General features: G+C 38.1%; 1 protein-coding gene across 1 annotated transcript in view; it reads left to right on the top strand.

Moving 5' to 3' along the window:
- KCNMB2 (potassium calcium-activated channel subfamily M regulatory beta subunit 2) overlaps window positions 1–18,568 on the top strand; it is a 32,968-nt gene extending 14,400 nt beyond the window's left edge. Inside the window, exons 2-4 of the mRNA XM_046003221.1 lie at window positions 1,240–1,410; window positions 3,818–4,013; window positions 17,432–18,568. Coding sequence (XP_045859177.1) covers window positions 1,240–1,410; window positions 3,818–4,013; window positions 17,432–17,716 — 652 coding nt within the window. The 3' untranslated portion in view covers window positions 17,717–18,568. The remainder of the gene's footprint in view (window positions 1–1,239; window positions 1,411–3,817; window positions 4,014–17,431) is intronic.
- The last annotated feature ends 685 nt before the right edge of the window (window positions 18,569–19,253 follow it).

The raw sequence follows: 19,253 nt of genomic DNA, 5'->3' as shown, positions 1-19,253 counted from the left end.
TCCCAGACCCTAAATAAGGTCATCAACTCCCCTACTCCTGGACCCCTGTAATCCAAAGCTCCCTTCTCAAAATAGAAATTAAAGGAGTCTGAGCTGCCTCTTCCCTGGCCATCTGTTTTACCAAATCCCACACTTCTCACTTATCTTTCCAAGCATCCAGCACCCCAGCAACTTCTTTTCTGTCTTCTCCAGATCTTGTTTCAGATCCAGTCTTTCACTCATAAGTTCTCCACACTATTTATTTTTTTGCCATTCTGTTGTTTACAAATTCTTTGGAAGATTGTAGCAATTTTAGGATATTTTGATGTTCCTATCATAGAGCTCTAGCCCACCCCACCCCATTTTCCAATGGCAGCACTCGTTAAATGCTTCATGTCAGTCATCTCCCTGGATAATTTACTTAAGTCTCAGTTAATCATTACAATGAAGTTAAACATTATTCCCACTTTGCAGGAAACTGGGAATCAGAAAGACAGGAGTTTGCATTGGTCACACAGGTAGTAAGTGGAGAAATTGGGTTTCAAAATCAGGAGCCAGTTTGGTCCAATCTCATGTTTTTTCTTACCCTATGTTTCTGCTCTAAAATAAAAAAGAAAATACTAATAAAACTATCCAAAGTTATGGAGTCTGGTCCTGAATGATATTTTTCAGAACTCAATCAAGTGTTTATACCTATTAAAAAAAGACTGGGTCACCACTCCACATTTTCACATTGCTTATAAATCTCAAGTCAACAGAGCCCTAAGCAACCCTAAGCTTGAGAAAAATGTTAACCAAAATAACTTCTGTCTATTACTACTGAAGGGAAATAAGGTATTAAGTTGATAGATTCCTGATGTCTACTGCCATTTATTTGAATTAATGCTCCATTAGGCATTCAGAGAGTATAAAAAGATCAATGATGACCAGCTGGAGGTTAAATGGCAAATCTAAAGCAGTATTTTAAGAGTCGAAGGGAGTGCTTTCTTTAGATTAAGAGAAGGAAAAAGTATTTCCAATTAGACATGGGCCCCACATAAAGAAGGGTGACTTGTTTCTGCTCAAGGTTGTTGCGTACACATGTGTATTGGGAGGCAACTGTCGGTCACATGCTGGGATCTGATTGCATTCAGGTAGGTTTGGAGGGCTCCTCTAGGCCCCTCTGCCCTTAGGAAGGCATGAGCAGAGATTTACCCACTCTTTAGGGGTCTGCTGATTAACTGTGAACTTCATGTAAGACTGTATTATTTTCAACCTCAGAAATATTTACCAAAAAATCAGGGACCACGACCTCCTGGACAAAAGGAAAACTGTCACAGCACTGAAAGCAGGAGAGGACCGGGCCATTCTCCTGGGACTGGCCATGATGGTCTGCTCCATCATGATGTACTTTCTGCTGGGAATCACACTCCTGCGCTCATACATGCAGAGGTAATACCTTTGGGTGGTTGGGACACGGTCGTTGGTCTTCGCCTTCTCCTTCCTCTCCCATAGCTTATCAGCCCTAAGCTCCTCTTCCTCACCTTCTTTCCTAATAAGTACATTGTACAGTGCCTGGCACATAATATTTTTAATAATATTATCAAATAATAATGATAAAAATAGTTCTGTGTATAGGCTGCCTACTATGTGCAGGGACTTTCCATGCATGACTTGCTTAATGCTCACGGATACTTTATAATGGAAGTTTGATATGAATATACTCATTATAAAAATGGCCAAACTGAGGCTCAAGATGGTTATAATTTGCTTGATATCACACAAAATAGCATATGGCATAGATAAGATTCAAACCCACATCCCACTCATTCCAGAGTCCCTATTCTTGCCTCTTCACACCTTGTTCTCTACCATTTTTCCTTTTCTAGCCCACACCCCTTTTCATCACCCCACACACTGGTGGTTCTTAACTACAAATTTACATTTTCTGGGAAACTTTAAAAAAGTACCGATGCCCAGAACCCCCCACAATCACCCCAGAAGATCAGATTTAATGGTCTGTAGTGGGACCCAGTTATCAGCATCTTTCGAAGTTCCCCCTCCCCCACCACCCCGTGATCTTAATGTGCTGCCAAGCCTGAGAAAGACTGCTATCCGTCAACTTCTAACAATAACAAGCTTGAACATTTTCATTTTAATACTTGCTCTAGGTTTACTGAATAGATAGGGAGGCAATTAAATACTGAAAGAGCAAGTGTATTTGCCCCTGAGTAAGCTGCATGATAAATCCCCCACAGCCTCTCTAGCTAACTGTTGTCCATAAATTGGACACTGAGCACAGGGGAGCCTGGCATTGCTGTAACTAATGGAGAAAGTCTCACAGTGGTTCAGCTTAAAGAAACGAGGCCCTTTCAAATGAAAATTTGAGATTTCGGTCTGAAAGAGAATCAAACCATTTGGTGGCATTCATTTCTCCACCTAAATTAATACTTTCATTTTAGAAGCAAAATCTAGCAGAAATACAGTGATTTGCTAAAATTAAGGCATCATCGTTCCCATTTGTGGCTGCTCCGCACTGTGTCTCTGATGCCTTCAGCTGTGCTCCTTCTCAATGAAAGCGCTGATGCCTGAGGCCTGTGTGTTCACTGATTCCAAAACCAGTTTCAGATCTTCACATCTGCTAAGAACCATCTAAGACTTTTTTCCTTTTTGTATAAGCAAAGTCTGACCATCCATACCCTAGGAAAATACAATTTGCCACACCAGAGGGGGTAAGGGCTAGGATCCCGCCACTGGCATGAAGTTGGACATGAAAAGGGAAGTCAACACATGTCCAGCAAAAGCAAGGGGTATTAATCTGCGAAGAAAATGTGCTGCTTTCTGATTATGATGGTAATCAGCTTATACCCAGAAGTAAAACTTTGATTGCTAGTGTGTCACTTCTTAATCACAAATATTATCCTTGATCTTAAAATTATAAGCATTTTGGAATGAAAAACTAACCAATGAGCAGCTGGAGGTTTATTTGTTTTTTTTTTTTTTTAATCTTTCTAATAGAGGTTCCCAGGGCAGTGACATGAACCCATTATCTCCACAAAAGGGCCTCTTTGCCACTGTGTGCAAAGGGAGGCAACACAGTACCATGGAAGGAGCTTAGGCTTTAGAGACATACAGGAGTAGGTAGAATCACCATTTCCATCACTTACTAGCTGTGTGCCTTTACATGTTTCCTGATTTCTCTGACCCTCACGTTTAAAAAAAAAAAAAATTTATACCCAACTTGCAAAGTTTTGGAAATGTATATAAAGCACCAATTAGGGTAAAGACAGATGCCACAAGTGATTGCTTTTGGTACAATAAAAGGATGGGGTTATATTTTCTCCCTTATTAGAAAGACTATGGAGAAATACATCATAGTCCTTCTGTCTATCAAGTTAGAAGTCAAGCCCCTTCACCCCTCTACCATCTTCCCCCACTTCTCCCTTACACCTTCACTGCCTGCAAACTGGGCAGACATTGCAAGTGAGGCCTGGCATGTGGCAGAAAGCTGCTTACAAGGTAGAACTCAGGGTGACTATAGGCTATGATATAAAAGATGCCTTATGCTACCAGCAAATGTGAGAAGGAGGTAAAACCTAACTTAAAGCAAGCATTGGACATTAAAGTATGTCTGACTGAAGTCACTGGAAAAGTTTTCAGGTGCCAGGCAAAGTTTATCCATGTTTATATTATAGTTTGCCTAAAGCTGTTCTATTTAAAGCATAAATGCTAACAAATAGATTGTATGATAGATTTGGAAAAGATTCTTCAGGTTAAGGAACCCACAGATGATCCCCTCTGATAGACACCTTCCTGGTTCTTAGCATCTGGGTCTGTTTCCTCTCCCCTCTCTCTGCAGCGTGTGGACCGAAGAGTCTCAATGCACCTTGGTGAATGCGTCCATCACAGAAACATTTAACTGCTCCTTCAGCTGTGGTCCGGACTGCTGGAAACTCTCTCAGTACCCCTGCCTCCAGGTGTACGTTAACCTGACTTCTTCTGGTGAAAAGCTCCTGCTCTACCACACCGAAGAGACCATGAAAATCAATCAGAAGGTAGGGTGTGGCATAAGCACACTGCATTTCGGTCACCCCCACAGAGCAAGCAAGCTCAGCCCTTCTCCCTCTGAACATCCCCTGTGTCCACATTTCAAAGGAAAATACCATTAGGAAGCAGGCCCTGCTTCACCCATTCACAGAACGATTTAACTCTTGCCTGGGAGACATTTATCTCCTGTGCATGTTGCAGACAAATCATTCCCTCATTTTGTGGTAGTGCAGATTTATCCTTTACTTTCATAGAGAAGAGTAAACACCCTATCATTCATACACAAATAGACTGAGTCTTTCAAAGCAAAGGTGCAGCTTAGCCCAAGTCATACAAGCCAAAAACAAACAAACAAGCAAACAAACAAAAAACACAAATATTCATCATATACCTGAGAGCACCAGAGTAAAACTATATTCTCCTTTCCCATAGTCACTGTCACTTAGTTCTGTGTCCTTGGGGATGTAACTTGATCTCTCTGAGCTTCAGCTTCCTTTTCTCCTAACATCTTTGCAAGGTCATTCTGAGGATTAGGGCTATGTATGTAAGGTGTGGAGCAGACCACAGTGCCTGGCACAGGTCATGGTCATAGTGTATGTGCGTCTGTGTTTCTTTCGTTACATAAGTCATATTCATAGAGGCTGAATTTTCCAGCATTGATATATTCAAATCCACTGGATGGATGCTCAGCTAATGTGTATTGTATGAAAGCTGTACATAACACTTGCGTTTACAAGGTCTGGGATCACCAGTAAGTGCCAACAGAACCTACCTGCCATTATCAGTTTTAAGTTAAATATATTGAGCTTTTGGTTCATGGTAGCAATTTAGATATGCCAAGAGAACCTGATGCTACTCTCCAGTAGGACAACTGGCTCTCATTACTAAAATACAACCCTCATAAACCCCACTCTTTCTTGGAAAAATGAATTTTCACCACAATTATCAGCACCTAAATGATACATATTACAGGTATTGAAGAAATGCAGTGCTTTGGAAATTAGATGATAGAGCATACGATTTGCTTTGTCATATATTGACACAAAATAAGAAAATCCATCTTGCCTTTTGGTCACGATAACTTAAAAGAATCCTTGAAGGTATCGCTGAGGACTGAATGTAATGAATATTTCAGAGACTGTCATTTGAAAATGTCTGCTCTGATTTCCTTTCATTTGTGACAGCCACAAATAATACCAATCCTAACCCTGTTCTGCAAATACATAAAGCTTAGCTCTCCCACAATGTTTGTTTTTCAAGATCTTCCCTCAAGTCAGTTCTTTAAATCAAAGCTGACCTGTAATGGTGAATGCCTATAAAACTCTCAGATCTCCTTGGAACTGGAAATTGACCAAAGTTGAAGAGGCATCCAAAAGTAGAACAAATTTCCATTTCCTCATTTTGATATTTTATTACACAGCCCTGTGAATGCATTATTTAGGCTATAAACAGGGAGTGAACCTTCCAAAGACAGGCTCAGTTAAAAATTTAGGACCAGTATCTGTTTGCTGTCAGCATGATACTAGGTCATTGTTTGGTTTATTTGCCCCCTGACCTTGTTTTTTAACTGTGAATTATAACACACATACAGAAACATGCAAGAAAGGAAAGAGGGTGCAGTGCAAGCATTTATTACAGAGATCACCATGAGAGTAGAGAAATAAAACATTTCCTGCACCACAAAAATACCCCTCATGCCCCTAAAATAACTATAGGCTTTGTATCCTGCCAAATATAACAACTATTCTGACAATACAGCAATTATTTTTTTTTGTATTTTTCTTTGCAGTGTTTTCACCTAAGCATATATCCTTAAACATTATTTAATTTTGCCTGGTTGTTAAGCATTATGTAAATGGAATTATACAGAGTATTTCCCTTCATGTCTGGCTTCTTTCATATAACACGGTTGTTACAGCCATTCCACTTGGTGGTAGCTCACTCATTTTCATTATTGTATCTTATCCCATTGTATGAATGTGCCAGTTTATTTAGTCATGCTACTTTTGATGGACATTTTGAGCCATGTGTAGTTTGGGGCTACTGCTAATAATTCTGCCATGAATACTCTTGTACAAAGGCTCTTGGAACACAAGCACACACACTTCTGTTGGGTAAAACCTGGGAATGAAATCTCTAGATCACAGGGTACACCTATCTGAAAGTTTCGTAGATAACATCAAATGTTTCTCCAAACTCCCACCAACCCTGAAGATATGAGAGTTTTTATTGTTTCAGATCCTTACCAACACTTGGTAACATCTGTAATTTTAATTTTAGCTAATGTAGTGATACTTCCTTGGGATTCTGATGACTAATGTTGCCAACTGCCTTTTCATTTATTTATTGGCCATCTGGATATCTTCCTTTTTTTTTTTTTAAAGATTTTATTTATTTATTTGACAGAGGGAGAAATCACAAGTAGGCAGAACAGTAGGCAGAGAGAGGAGGAAGCAGGCTCCCTGCTGAGCAGAGAACCTGATGTGGGGCTGGATCCCAGAACCCTGAGATCATGACTTGAGCCGAAGGCAGAGACTTAACCCACTGAGCCACCCAGGCGCCCTGGATATCCTCTTTTATACAATCTCTGTCCCATTCCCTTGTTCATTTTTCTATCAGATTGTTTCTTCTTCATGTTCATTGTAGGAATTTTTATATCTAGATATGAACTACTGTTGGTTATATGTGTTGCAAATATCTTCTCTCATTCTATGGCCTTTTCACTCCCTTAAAGATGTCTTCGAAAGAAAGAAATTTCTAATTTCAATATAGTCAAATTTTGTCAATCTGTTTTTGCTGTTGTGGAGGTGGTGGTGGTTGTTTTGATGTTGGGGTTTTGGGGTGGGTTTTTGTTGTTGGTTTTTTGGGGGGTTATCTTTTTGTTTGGTCGGTTGGTTGGTTTGATTTGTTTTTCTGGTATTTTGTTGTCCTGTTTAAAAGGTCTTTACTTGTCCTGAGTTCACAAAGTCACTCTCCTAAATTATCTTCTAGAAGCATTATTATTTCTCCTTCCACATTTAGAATACGATCTCTTCACATTTAGAGTACATTTAGAGTGGAATTGATTTTTACACAGGAGTCTGGCTTCTGGGTTTCTCTTTTTTTCTCTCATGTAGATAGCCATTTGCCCAAGTCCACTTATGAAAAGACAACACTTTCCTCAGTGGATTATTTTTATAATCCCATCCATCCCCCTTTTTTTCTTGGAAGTTATCAGTTGCATTACTATTCTTGTAGGGTTTAGCCTAGATATTACAACTTGCAATCTTGACTACTTAAGGACATTAAAACATCTTCACTCCTACTTATTATCTTTCCAACTTACATATTATTTCCATTTTATTCTATAGACACACTAAGTTTATGCAGACATTATTACTTGAAGAGTACATTCACTGGACATAAAATTCTAACTTGGCTGGTATTTTGTTCATGCACCTCAGAAATATTCCATTGTTTTCTGGTGAGCATTATTACTATTAAAAATTGGCTCTCAGGGGACGCCTGGATGGCTCAGTCAGTTAAGCTGCTGCATCCAGCTCAGGTCATGATCCCAGGATCCTGGAATTGACTCCTTGCTCAGCAGGGAGCCTGCTTCTGTCTCCACCTCTGCCTGCCACTCTGTCTGCTTGTGAGCTCTCTATCTCTCTGATAGATAGATAGATGAAATCATTAAAAATAAAAATAAAAATTGGCTCTCAGTCTAATTGCTGCTTCTTTGAAGGTAATCTTGGTTTATTTTAAAGATGAGTTGATTTGGTTTTCCACAGTTTAACCATTATATGGCAGAATATGCCTTTACTTATTTGTCTGCTTAGCATTCCCTGGGCTTCCTTCACTATTTCTTGATGCTCTTTATCAGTTTTGGAAAGTTCTCAGTCAATATTTCATCAAATATGTCTCTGCCCCAATTCACTTCTGTTTCTCCTTTTTGCACTCCAACTGGCCATATGCTAAGCTTTCTCTTTGTATCTCCTGTGTACTTACTTTCTCTCTTTTTAATCTCTCTGTGCTTCATTCTGCATTCTGACCTATCTTCTAATTTGTAATTCATTCCTCAACTCTGACAAATCTACTATTAAACCTACCCATTGCATTCTTAATTTATATTGTTCATTTTGAGAATATCCATTGGAATCTGTTTTGCCGTTTCTGGTTTTCTGAAATATCCTCATTTTTATCTTTTAAGTCCTTCAACATAAAAAATAAAATTATAGTTATTTTAAAGTTTATCTTGAGGACTTCAATATCCAGAGCTGCTATGTGCCTATGCTATTTGATTTTCTTCTCCTGTTTTTTCATATCTTGTAACATCTGGTAATTTTTTATCAGGTATCATATTTGCAAAATCATTTATAAGAATAATTTTATGCCTAGGGTGACATCATCATGTCATCTTTTCCAAAACATATTTCCATTTGCTTCTGCCAGGTTCCTGGGTGTATGGGCCATACATGATCACCTCATTCTGACTTCATAAACTTGAGATATACAAGCCTGAACTCAAGTCCCTTTGAGGATATGTCTACTTCAGGTTGCCATTTTTCCTAGGATGCAGTCCTTAGGGTCCCAATACAAAGTGAATGGAAGGTCATCAGACTCCCTACCTGATAGGCCTTCAGTGATGGGTCCTGCACTTAGCTCTGCAAGGCTGTCCAAAATGTCATTCAGTATTCTAGACTCTCAGCCACCTTCTAGAATCAGCATACACTCTCAAGGAAAAGGTAACACCAAAAGTGGCTCACATTCCTGGCCCAAAGCTCTTCACACCTGAATAGTTGTCCTCTGCCTTTAAGCAGAAATATATGTAATTAGTCAGTCAGAGAAAGACAATTATCATATGGTTTCACTCATATGCAGAACATAAGAAACGGGGCCGAGGATCCTAGGGGAAGAGAGGAAAAACTGAATGTGAGAGGGAGAAAAACATCCCATCAGAGAGGGAGAAAAACCATGAGAGACTCTTAACTATAGGAAGCAAACAGGGTTGCCAGAGGGGAGGTGGGTGGAAGGATGGGGTAATTGATGTGATGGCCATTAAGGAGGGCACATGATGCAATGAGCATTGGGTGTTATACACAACTGATGGACTGTTGAACACTACATCTAAAACTAGTGATAGCTAAAGGTTGACAAATTGAATTTAAATTTAAAAAAAGAAAAAGAAAAAAGAAATATATATATTGAAAATTCGGTTACCTCTATATCTGAAGGTTATTAAACCACAATTTTCATGCAATATGAGGAATATTTAGAATATTCCTGGGGAAAACATAAAAAAAAAACTCTATGTGGATCTTTCTTTCCTGTTATCCTCTCCCTAGCTCACTAAAAATAATAGTCTTCCCCAGAGTTACCAAGAAATGGGCAGAATTTTACTGACACGCATTACTGACCCTGTTTGATCTGAGAAAACAGGAGGCAAAGAATATCAGTCAAGCTGTATATATCTTTGTAGAAAATAGCCAAAAGAATTTTATTTTTAAATTTTCACACTCTCTCGTATACTTTCTTTTTAGCCTTTAAACCCAGTGCCCAGCTTCTTGTCAACATTACAGTTGGAGCTGCTTAAGCTGACAAGCTGGCATGCTCTTGTAGAGCAATTGGCTGACTGTTCCAGGAAGCTGCAAGTGGGCTCCAGGGCCCCTGCCTCTTAGGGCCATAAGGCCATCAGAGGAATCATGAACAGTGGCTACTATTAATTCACTATGGTTGTGAAATTCTTCAATGCTGATCTCCTTTTGGGAGTTTAAAACCTATTCTGCCTACCAGGGATTCTCTAAACATGACTATCCAGTATGGAGGGGAGTTGGGGGGATGGGTGAGCCTGGTGGTGGGTATTAAGGAGGGCACATATTGCATGGAGCACTGGGTGTGGTGCATAAACAATGAATCTTGGAACATGAAAAAAATTAAATTAAATTAATTGTTAAAAAAAGAAAATGGAGTTTCTAAAACAAGAAAATATATCCTTTCAAGGGATTCTGAACCCAATTACAGTATGTGGAGGGCAGGAGGAGGGGTTGTTTCGCACACCATCAAGCAATTCTGCAAAACCAGCTGGGTGTCCTACAATTCTACTCAAATCTGATGCTATCTACCCAAAGATAGCATTAGATTGTATAAATTAAGAGTTCTGTCCCACAAGACTACCCCCACCTGAGTTCAGAGGCCAGTCACAAGCCCTGCTTATCAGAGCTTCCAACAATCCCCTCCTTAAGCTCTATTAATTTGCTAGAGTAGCTCACAAACTCAGAGACATGTTTTGATTATTAGAGTCCCAGCTTATTTTAAAATGACAGAACTCAGCCAGATGGAAGAGCCATATAGGGCTAAGTAAAAGGAAGGGCACAGAGCCCTCTTCAAGCATGCCACTCTCCCCAAATCTCCCTGCATTCACCAACCTGGAAGCTCTCTTAACCCTGTCCTTTGGGGTTTTATGGAGGTTACCATATATAGGCATGATTGATTAAACCATTAGCCATTGGCAATTGATTCAGTCTCTAGCCCTTCTAACAGGAGGTCGGGGATTAAGACTGAAAGTTCTAACCCTCTAATCACATGGGTGGCTCTCCTGGCAGCCAGCCCCATCCTTAAATGTGGTCCCAAGTAACCTTATTCACCTAACAAAAGACATCTTTATAGCTCTTATCACTTCAGAAATTTCAAGGGTTTTAGGTGCTCTGTTCCAGAAATAGGCACAAAGAACAGATATCACATACATTCTTTGGTATGTGGGATAGTACCATATTATATTTTATGTTATCGATAATTGTCATGGGAAAGATAGCTATTTTTGGAAGAGGATAAGTACTATAAATCAGCCAATTATTTGCAACTTCAAACTCACCACCATTCCTTTCATCAACCATTCTGAAGCCTACTGGGTTGCCTAAATGCAGAAAATATACATATCTAGACCAGGGTTTCTCAACCTCAGCATTACCAGTATTTTGGGTGGGATAATTCTTTGTTCTATGAGGGTGGGTTCTGCCTTGTACAATGTAGGATATCTAGCAGCAACCCTGGCCTCTACTCACTAAATGTCTAGCATCGTCCTCCCTTCAACTGTGACAACTAAAAATGTCTCCAGACAGAGGCCAGTGGTAGAACCTCTGCTCTAGATTTTACTTAGCTTTGAGTTTGGATGCTGTGAGATTCCCAAATCCTGCAAAGCTTGAAAGCACTTAATTCCTCTGCATCGCATTGGTAGGGTAAGAGTAAAAGGGAAGAAATGAAAGAGAAGTTGAAAATCTAGATAAGTAAAAGGATCAAACATTTATCAAGTGTCTGCTATATACTGTGTCCCCAGAACTCTGGTAAGAACTTTGTAAAAATCATTTCATTTGATCCTGACTAAAACCGCACTCCGAAAATTATAGCCAAATTTCATCAAGAAAGAGTTTACAGCCTGCCAGGCATTGTATTAAATATTTTACATTAACTTACTTATTTAATTACAGCAGCAACCCCACATACTAGGTATCATTATCATCTCCACTTTTGCAATAATGTAACTAAGCTCAGAAAATGAAATAATTTTCCCAAAGTCACACATTCACTAACTAATTAGATCTAAATAAAAATCTAAGTCTCTTCACCTCATCCTGCTCTTAAAGAGAAAAACATTAGAGCATCTCTTAAGAGGATGAAAAATCTAATCCTATGAAATATTTATCCTCAAATGGCATATTTTAGTGAACAGGTGAGAATCCATCCCATTCCATCATATCCCAATAGCTGCTTAGGATCAAAAGGCTGTTGTACATGGAACAGAATTATCTGTGATCCATGAAGTCAGGGTTGTGCATTCAGCATGAGTTTACACAGAATAGATATTAAACAGACAGAAGTGCACCCTCAAAGAGGGAGACGGGGGAAAACATGCCCGGAAATGTGACATATGAAATCCCCATAATTAGCACTCTAAGTTGAAGGGTATCTATTAGACATTTGCTGAAACTACCTATGGACCAGAGATGCAGAAATACTTTTATGATTGACAGAGTTCAGTCATTGCTCACCAAAACTAAATTCTGGGACAGCCCACAGCACCTTTGTGCAGAAGTGAAAGGAAGAGTGTGCCCCAAAGAAGTTTGCTAAGCATCAAGAAGAAAAGCATGGAGAAGAAATCTGCTTCTTTCCAATTGCTGAGAAAGAGTACCATGGCAAGGGGCAATGTCAGACAAGTTACGTGACTTACTTGAGGCCTAATTTGATACATCATGAACCAGAAGGGGGCAGCCTCTGTGCTTTAGCCATCTGGGTACTGACGGATCTCAAGGCTCCAGATGGCTTGCATTTAGTGCTTGCATTTAGTAAGTAGATTTCCTAGGTCCTTTAAACTTCTTCTCTACTCCAAATCAAGCAGAAATATTGTAACAAAGGTGAAAGCTCTGGGAAACGCAGACAAAAAAAAAAAGTGTCTCTTGGGAGGTACCTGTGTCTCATACTGAAAGAAATGTTAGTGCATAGCAGAGTGTAAATTGTTTTCCTTTCCACTCCTAAACATTTCAAAAGGTCCCACTTGCCAAAGTCAAGTAGACACTAGAAGTTCAAACTAACAAATCTAAACCAAATTTTGTGGGATTCACTTTTTTAGAAGTGATGATGAGGAACAAGAAACCTCAAAAGGGAAAGAAAGAGACATCTGAATTCACACTCTCACCTCTTCTGTCCATTACGGTTACCAAAAAAAACTGGAAAGTTCAAAATGCACATGCGAACCAGAGTAACCCAAGGCTTCCAGCTGCTGATCTCTACACTCTCTGAACGCGGGAATCCCATCTTCTTCTCCAGCTCAGAGCACAGACCTTGACACATGACACACCAGACAGGCTTACCAAACATGTGCACCATATTCATTGTCTAAAGATGCTAGAAAGAGTTCCGTCTGACTTTAGAACAAGAATATCACTGTTTCACATGAGCGATATTTTTGTTTTTAATCTCAGGGTCATGATGGGCTTAGGATCCCAAGGCTACTAACGAGTGCTGAGAGCAAATTTGTGGCCCACCTCTGCAAAGGGTATATCTTTACTCAAAGCCTTTTTAGCTTCACTCCTAAGTGAAGTCCCATTGTACCACCCCATCCTTGTTTTGTAATACCTTCCTGTCTCTTTCTAATGATCTGTCTTGTATTGTTTCTGTTTTTGATAGCTGTGGCTAGCACACTGCTTGGCACATTACAGACACTCAACACTGATTGGATTTCATTAAATTTCTAAACCCTCTCTGAATATAAAACCCTTCTCTTTTTATAAAAGAACAAATGAAGAGCAAATTCTTCCCTTGAGTTGATGCTGAGAATTAATAACTCCTTTCCTACCATCATTAAAAAAAGAGGCTGACCCATGAGGTTATTCAGCCAAACCATCTCCATTCCCCTGCCTCCACTTCTCCCAACATCTTTTATTTTTAGGGTGAAGGCCTGTCACTATTTGCTTCACACATGCCTAGCAAAGCATGTCCAAGCAAAACTCAACAGGTAGTTTCTCAAAACTTTGTCCATCATTTGAATAAAAATAACTCTATTTGCATGTAAGATTCTGGAAGTCAGGCTAAGAAAAGTTTCAGTCACTTTTTCGAAGAATTGTAGAAAAGATGCTACTGCACCGTTATTGCCATGGAAGGGGAACAAGAAAAGTTGCCACAAGCTGGGCTTCTTCAGCTGGGAGAGGAAAGGTCATACCCATGGGCCAGCTCCATGGTTTTCAATACAAAGGAGAATTTAAGGGATTTGGGAGAGCAATAAGGTTTATTAACAAAACTCCAGATTAAGAAAAGAGATGTGAGACTAAATCTTCCATTGAATAGCTGCCTCAGAGGTTTGCAAGGTTTCTATTTTCATATGTTAAAGCACCAAGAGAAGAATGACCCAAGGTCATGATAAAATATATACATATTAAATATATGTCTATATAATATATATATAAAATATTATATATTTAAACTTTATCTATAAAACATACTTTGATTAATACTTAAGTGTCTTGTGTATATAAAATTAGTACTCATATGTTCCTTTATGTTATCTATCATGCAGAATCTAAAAGTTAAATCTTTTTTATTCCACACCTTCCACTAAAAAAATATGATTTAAAATGCTAGATTTTTATCTTTTCAGTCTACATTACATTTTCCAAGTAAGCATTGATAGTGAAGTTTCCATTTGTTGAAATGCATTCTGTGTATTCTAAACCAATCACAAAATCATCCACCAAGCATGTGATAAAATCATGATATCATTAAATCTTCACCCCAAATTCATACCAGCTTCAAGAACATACACATGGCTGTAGTTGGAACCATAGAAAAAGAAACCTACAATCCTAGTGTAGGATTCAGCCAAATGTCAAATCTCCTGGGACACAAAAGCTAGGAACATAAGAGTCATCGAATAAGACTGCCACTGTGAACACTACATAACTAAAATTTTGCCCTACTTAGAGGTTTCAGAGTTTAGTATATGGCACTTGGTTAAGGCTTTAGAAGATCATATGGACAATGTGATACTCCAATAATAAATATGTAAATGAAAATTTATTGAGGTTTTATGCATATTATTATACATTTAATCTTTACACAACCCTGGCCAGGAAGGTTCTGTTAACCCCTTTATACAGTTAAAGAAGTTGACTCTGAGCAGCCAAGTAAATTGCCTATAGAAACACAGTAACCAGATCCACAGAACACAACTTGGGCTTATTATACTACCTCATGCATTCATAATGACAAAAGAAGGACCCACCAATAATAAAAGTAAATGAATGACATATGGTAGAATCAGTCCAATAATGTATGGAATGTGCTTTATCAGGTCATTCCACATTTGAGACCCCGAAGGCTTGAAACTTTAATAAGCAGTATTAAACCTGTATAGCAACCTTGCTAGACAGTCTCAAAAGTAGTTTATATCTCATTTTACTTGGAAGAATCTTACCTAATGACAGAATTATTGTCACTTGACTGATAAGCTTTCTTTAAAAAAAAAATGTAAAAACCAGATCAATTCACAAGAACATAAGAAAAGAAAAAACTCCATTTTAATGGAATTCCATTTTTATTGAGATCATTTCAATAACTTAGTACTGTTAGCCACAGAAACTACTACTATAAACTGTTTTGGCACAAAAATATACAGAAGACTGATGCAATTGTAATCTAAATTTGTTCTGTCTCAGTTCAACCACAAATGGCTTGTCTGTGATTTTTGTAATGATTTGCTTCAGAAAACATTTTTTAAAACTATAAAGACATGAAGCAGGTTTGAAGGAAAAAAATAATCAAGGTAGATATCTCCATCCTGCCTTACACCCTTTTGATCCAAAGACATCCAACTGGTAGAAGATTTGTTTCATGGAGTCATAGGCTAATTTTATACTAGGTTGTAACTCACTAAGAAATTCTGCTTTTTAAGAGATAATTTCAGACCCTTAATGTTGTGCTAGCGCCAGCTCTCTTCTGTACTCGTATTTATGAGTGTACTCACATTTATTCTTAGCTGATTAAATTTGAAGGTGTCAACCAGCCCTGCTATGAGAACATTATTTTAAGCATGCTCAATCCCCATTCTTAACTAAGTAAGAATCTTCCTGCTGTTTAGAGTCAAAGAATCCAATTATTACAGCACTATAAACAAAGCTAGGTGCCTGTGTGCCCACTAATACAGTCAGAGAAAAGAGTAATCCAAACATACTCCATTAGCAGAACTCATTCCATTTCTTTTATATTTTCTACCCATGAAATCTACAGGTCTCTAGGATCCTACCCCCAAAGCTTCCATCAATGTACCTCAAAGTTCAACAATAGCCCACCTCATTTGTGTCTCCACATACATTCTGGGAGTTGTGTACTGCACAACCTTTGGGGTACCAATCACATGGTAAAAGTCATAGATATGCAAAAAAATTTTTTTTAATCTTCCCATTTGCAATGACGTGGATGGAACTAGACGGTATTATGCTGAGCGAAATAAGTCTATCAGAGAAAGACAATTATCACATGATCTCTCTGATATGAGGAATTTGAGAGGCAGGGTGGGGGGTCGTGGAGGGTAGGGAGGAAAAAAATGAAACAAGATGGGATTGGGAGGGAGACAAACCATAAGCGATTCTTAATCTCACAAAACAAATTGAGAGTTGCTGGTGGGGAGGGAAAGAGTGGCTGGGTGATGGACACTGGGGAGGGTATGTGCTATGGTGAGTGCTGTGAAATGTGTAAGCCTAATGATTCATAGACCTGTACCCTGGGGAAAATAATACATTATATGTAAATAAATAAATAGTCATAGATGAGAATATTTGTAAGCATGATTTATAAATTGGTAACAGCAGTAAGAAATGTGGGTTTTTTCCATAATAATTTTTTAAAAATCAGTTTTGTCACTGCCCATTTACAGATCAAGGAAAAAGGATCACAGAGATTTCATCTTCTTAAAGACTGCTTTTTAAATTAGGGAAAAAATGTATCCAAAACTATATGCAATAAATAATAAAACCTTGAAGTTCTTTCATTTCATTTGTATCTAGAAAAGAGAAGACAGGGGAGGGGAAAAGGACAGGAAGAGGGAGCAGAGGTGAAAATATAAAGTGAGGTGAGGAATCGGGGCAAGGCAGGGAAGGAAAAGAGATACAAAGAAAGAAATTCAAGGACCTAAGTACGTAGGAAGAATGGAGAGTCATCTAGAAGAGATATAATGAGAAAGATAAGAGAGGGGAAAAGACAAAAGGAAGGATAGTGTAAATTTTCAGATGAGTGATGGCTGAAGAGTAAAATCATTTGGTTCTGTTTCATCTTTCCTTGGTTTATGGAAAAAGGTACTTTGTCACGCTAACTGGGCACAGTCAATTCATCACAGCTCTTCAAGTATTCAATATCTCTACAATTTCCAGGATTCTTTTTCAGCAACTCACCACAGGTTATAGCTGTTTCCTTGACTACAGTAGCAATGTGACCAAGTGGACTTGGCTGAATAAATTAAGCCAAGCCAAAAAGAGAAGAATAAACTACTTTCCCTGAGAGACCTGGTAGCTTCTGATATTACATGGACTACTATGGATAGACATGACAGAAAGATTGACACTCTGTTTCCATGTTAAAGTATGTTCAATAAGGAATAATTAAAACACACCTTGCTTAGCTATGGTCAAAAGAATCCACTGGAGTCATCAAATTCTAATCAATAATTAAACTATATATGGGAGAACTATTTAGGTACATATAGGTCAGACACCTACAAACATTGTTTTTTTTTTTACTGTGTGAAGTCTTTGGGTTCCTGGAGACACTGGTTTGAATAGGAAAAGAATAAACATCATGGTTATTTTACAGATCATTAAGTTGACCTCAATATCCCATCTTTTCCTAGTACCAGATATACACAGAGAAAGTATCTTCTGGTAACTGTTTATCTCATTTTCCACAGTGTTCCTATATACCTAAGTGTGGAAAAAATTTTGAAGAATCCATGTCCCTGGTGAATGTCGTCATGGAAAACTTCAGGAAGTATCAACAATTCTCCTGCTATTCTGACCCAGAAGGAAACCAGAAGAGTGTCATCCTAACCAAACTCTACAGTTCCAATGTGCTGTTCCATTCACTGTTCTGGCCAACATGTATGATGGCTGGGGGCGTGGTAATCGTTGCCATGGTGAAACTCACACAGTACCTCTCCCTGCTCTGTGAGAGGATCCAACGGATCAATAGATAAAAGCAAAATGGATGAGATCATTTTCTTTGAAGCTCAAATACTGTTTTCTTTCATTCTTCACCAAAGAACCTTAAGTTTGTAATGTGCAGTCTGTTATGAGTTCCTTAATATATTCTTATACATAGAGCAATAATGCAAAAGCTGTTCTATATGCAAACATGGTGTCTTTATTATTCAGGAGAAGAAATAACTGTTTTGTGTTGGTTAGCTGTTTTCATAATCTTCTTTTGATGCTGGAACTAGTACTTCCTTCTCTCGTTCTGCCAAATTAGGGCTCAGTTATTCATTTGCCAAGCTTTGTGGAGGAATGTAGACAATATCAACATGATAAAGTTTGTGTTCTCAATTGTCAGATTTCTTGAAGACATTTCTGCAATATTTTTCATCATTCATTGTTTACTAAAGCTGCAGCCAAAAATTTTTTTTCTTTTCTTACTCAAAACTGAGCCATGTAGCAAGTGAAGGGACCAGATTTCCTAACTAAAGGATGTTAAGCATTTTCCTTATATTTCTACCATATCACTGTAAAGAAGGGGGGAAATCCAGACAGTTATTTCTCTTTTATTATTTTCTATTCATACCTTTAGAATTTTTAACTGATTTCTAAAAATAAGGTTTTCATTAACCAATTCTATAATCTCTTCCTGTGGTTTAAATAGAAAATGAACAGAGCCCTTTTCCATTTAAGACCCTGCTACTGTGTGAGGAGATAACACTTAACAAAGAGTTTCATTACCTGTGAATTGACTGAACGTTGAGTAAATGTACCATTGCTACCCAGGAAAGTCTATGTCACTAAGATATTTATGTGAAAATCTTTATTTCAGTCGAACTGTTAGATGATAAAATGAAGATTGGACTTGCTGGTCAAGACCAGTGACCTGATTTCAATGCGTAAATCTATTGTGGCAAATTAACATATTGGAATGTGACTCTTTGGGAACTTATGTTTAAATTAATAAGTGTGTAGTCTCTCTTTCTGACAAGTGTTCCCCATTGGGATTTTAAAACTGTGTGCACAGAATTATTTGTCTCCTCTACATGTTTTATTTTTCTATTTACAATTCTCTTTTTTGTTGCTAGATTTTATACAGAGTAGACCTTTTTCCTAACACACACTTAAAATGAATAACAGATCTAAAGGAAGACTTTGTTCATATTTCCCTTTACTTACTGTGTTGGGGGTGGTGGATGTGGATGCAGAATGAGGGACTGGTTTTAAACAAAAACATTCCACCTTTTATTTAATATCAATATCAAAAGGAGAAGACAAACATCTATTTTTTTCATCTATATTTAAGCACCCCTTTATAACATAGTATTAAGATTTTCTAGATATTGGGAAATTTTACAAAACATATTTGTGGAGTACATGGTGAAACTAATCCAATGAAGTGGAAAGTTTCCTGCAATATTGTAATTCATAGTTCGACTTCCCATAAGCACATAAATCTTAGGGTGTAATTGGGACTTCAAATGTTTTATTAAAATTTTAAAAAACAAAATCCATTACATCAGCATGATTTGAATACCTCTT

The sequence above is a fragment of the Meles meles genome, chromosome 4 (assembly GCF_922984935.1).
Source record: "Meles meles chromosome 4, mMelMel3.1 paternal haplotype, whole genome shotgun sequence".
NCBI lineage: Eukaryota > Metazoa > Chordata > Mammalia > Carnivora > Mustelidae > Meles > Meles meles.
The sequence above is the reverse complement of the archived record's forward strand: the minus strand, read 5'-3'. Positions and strand labels throughout refer to the sequence as shown.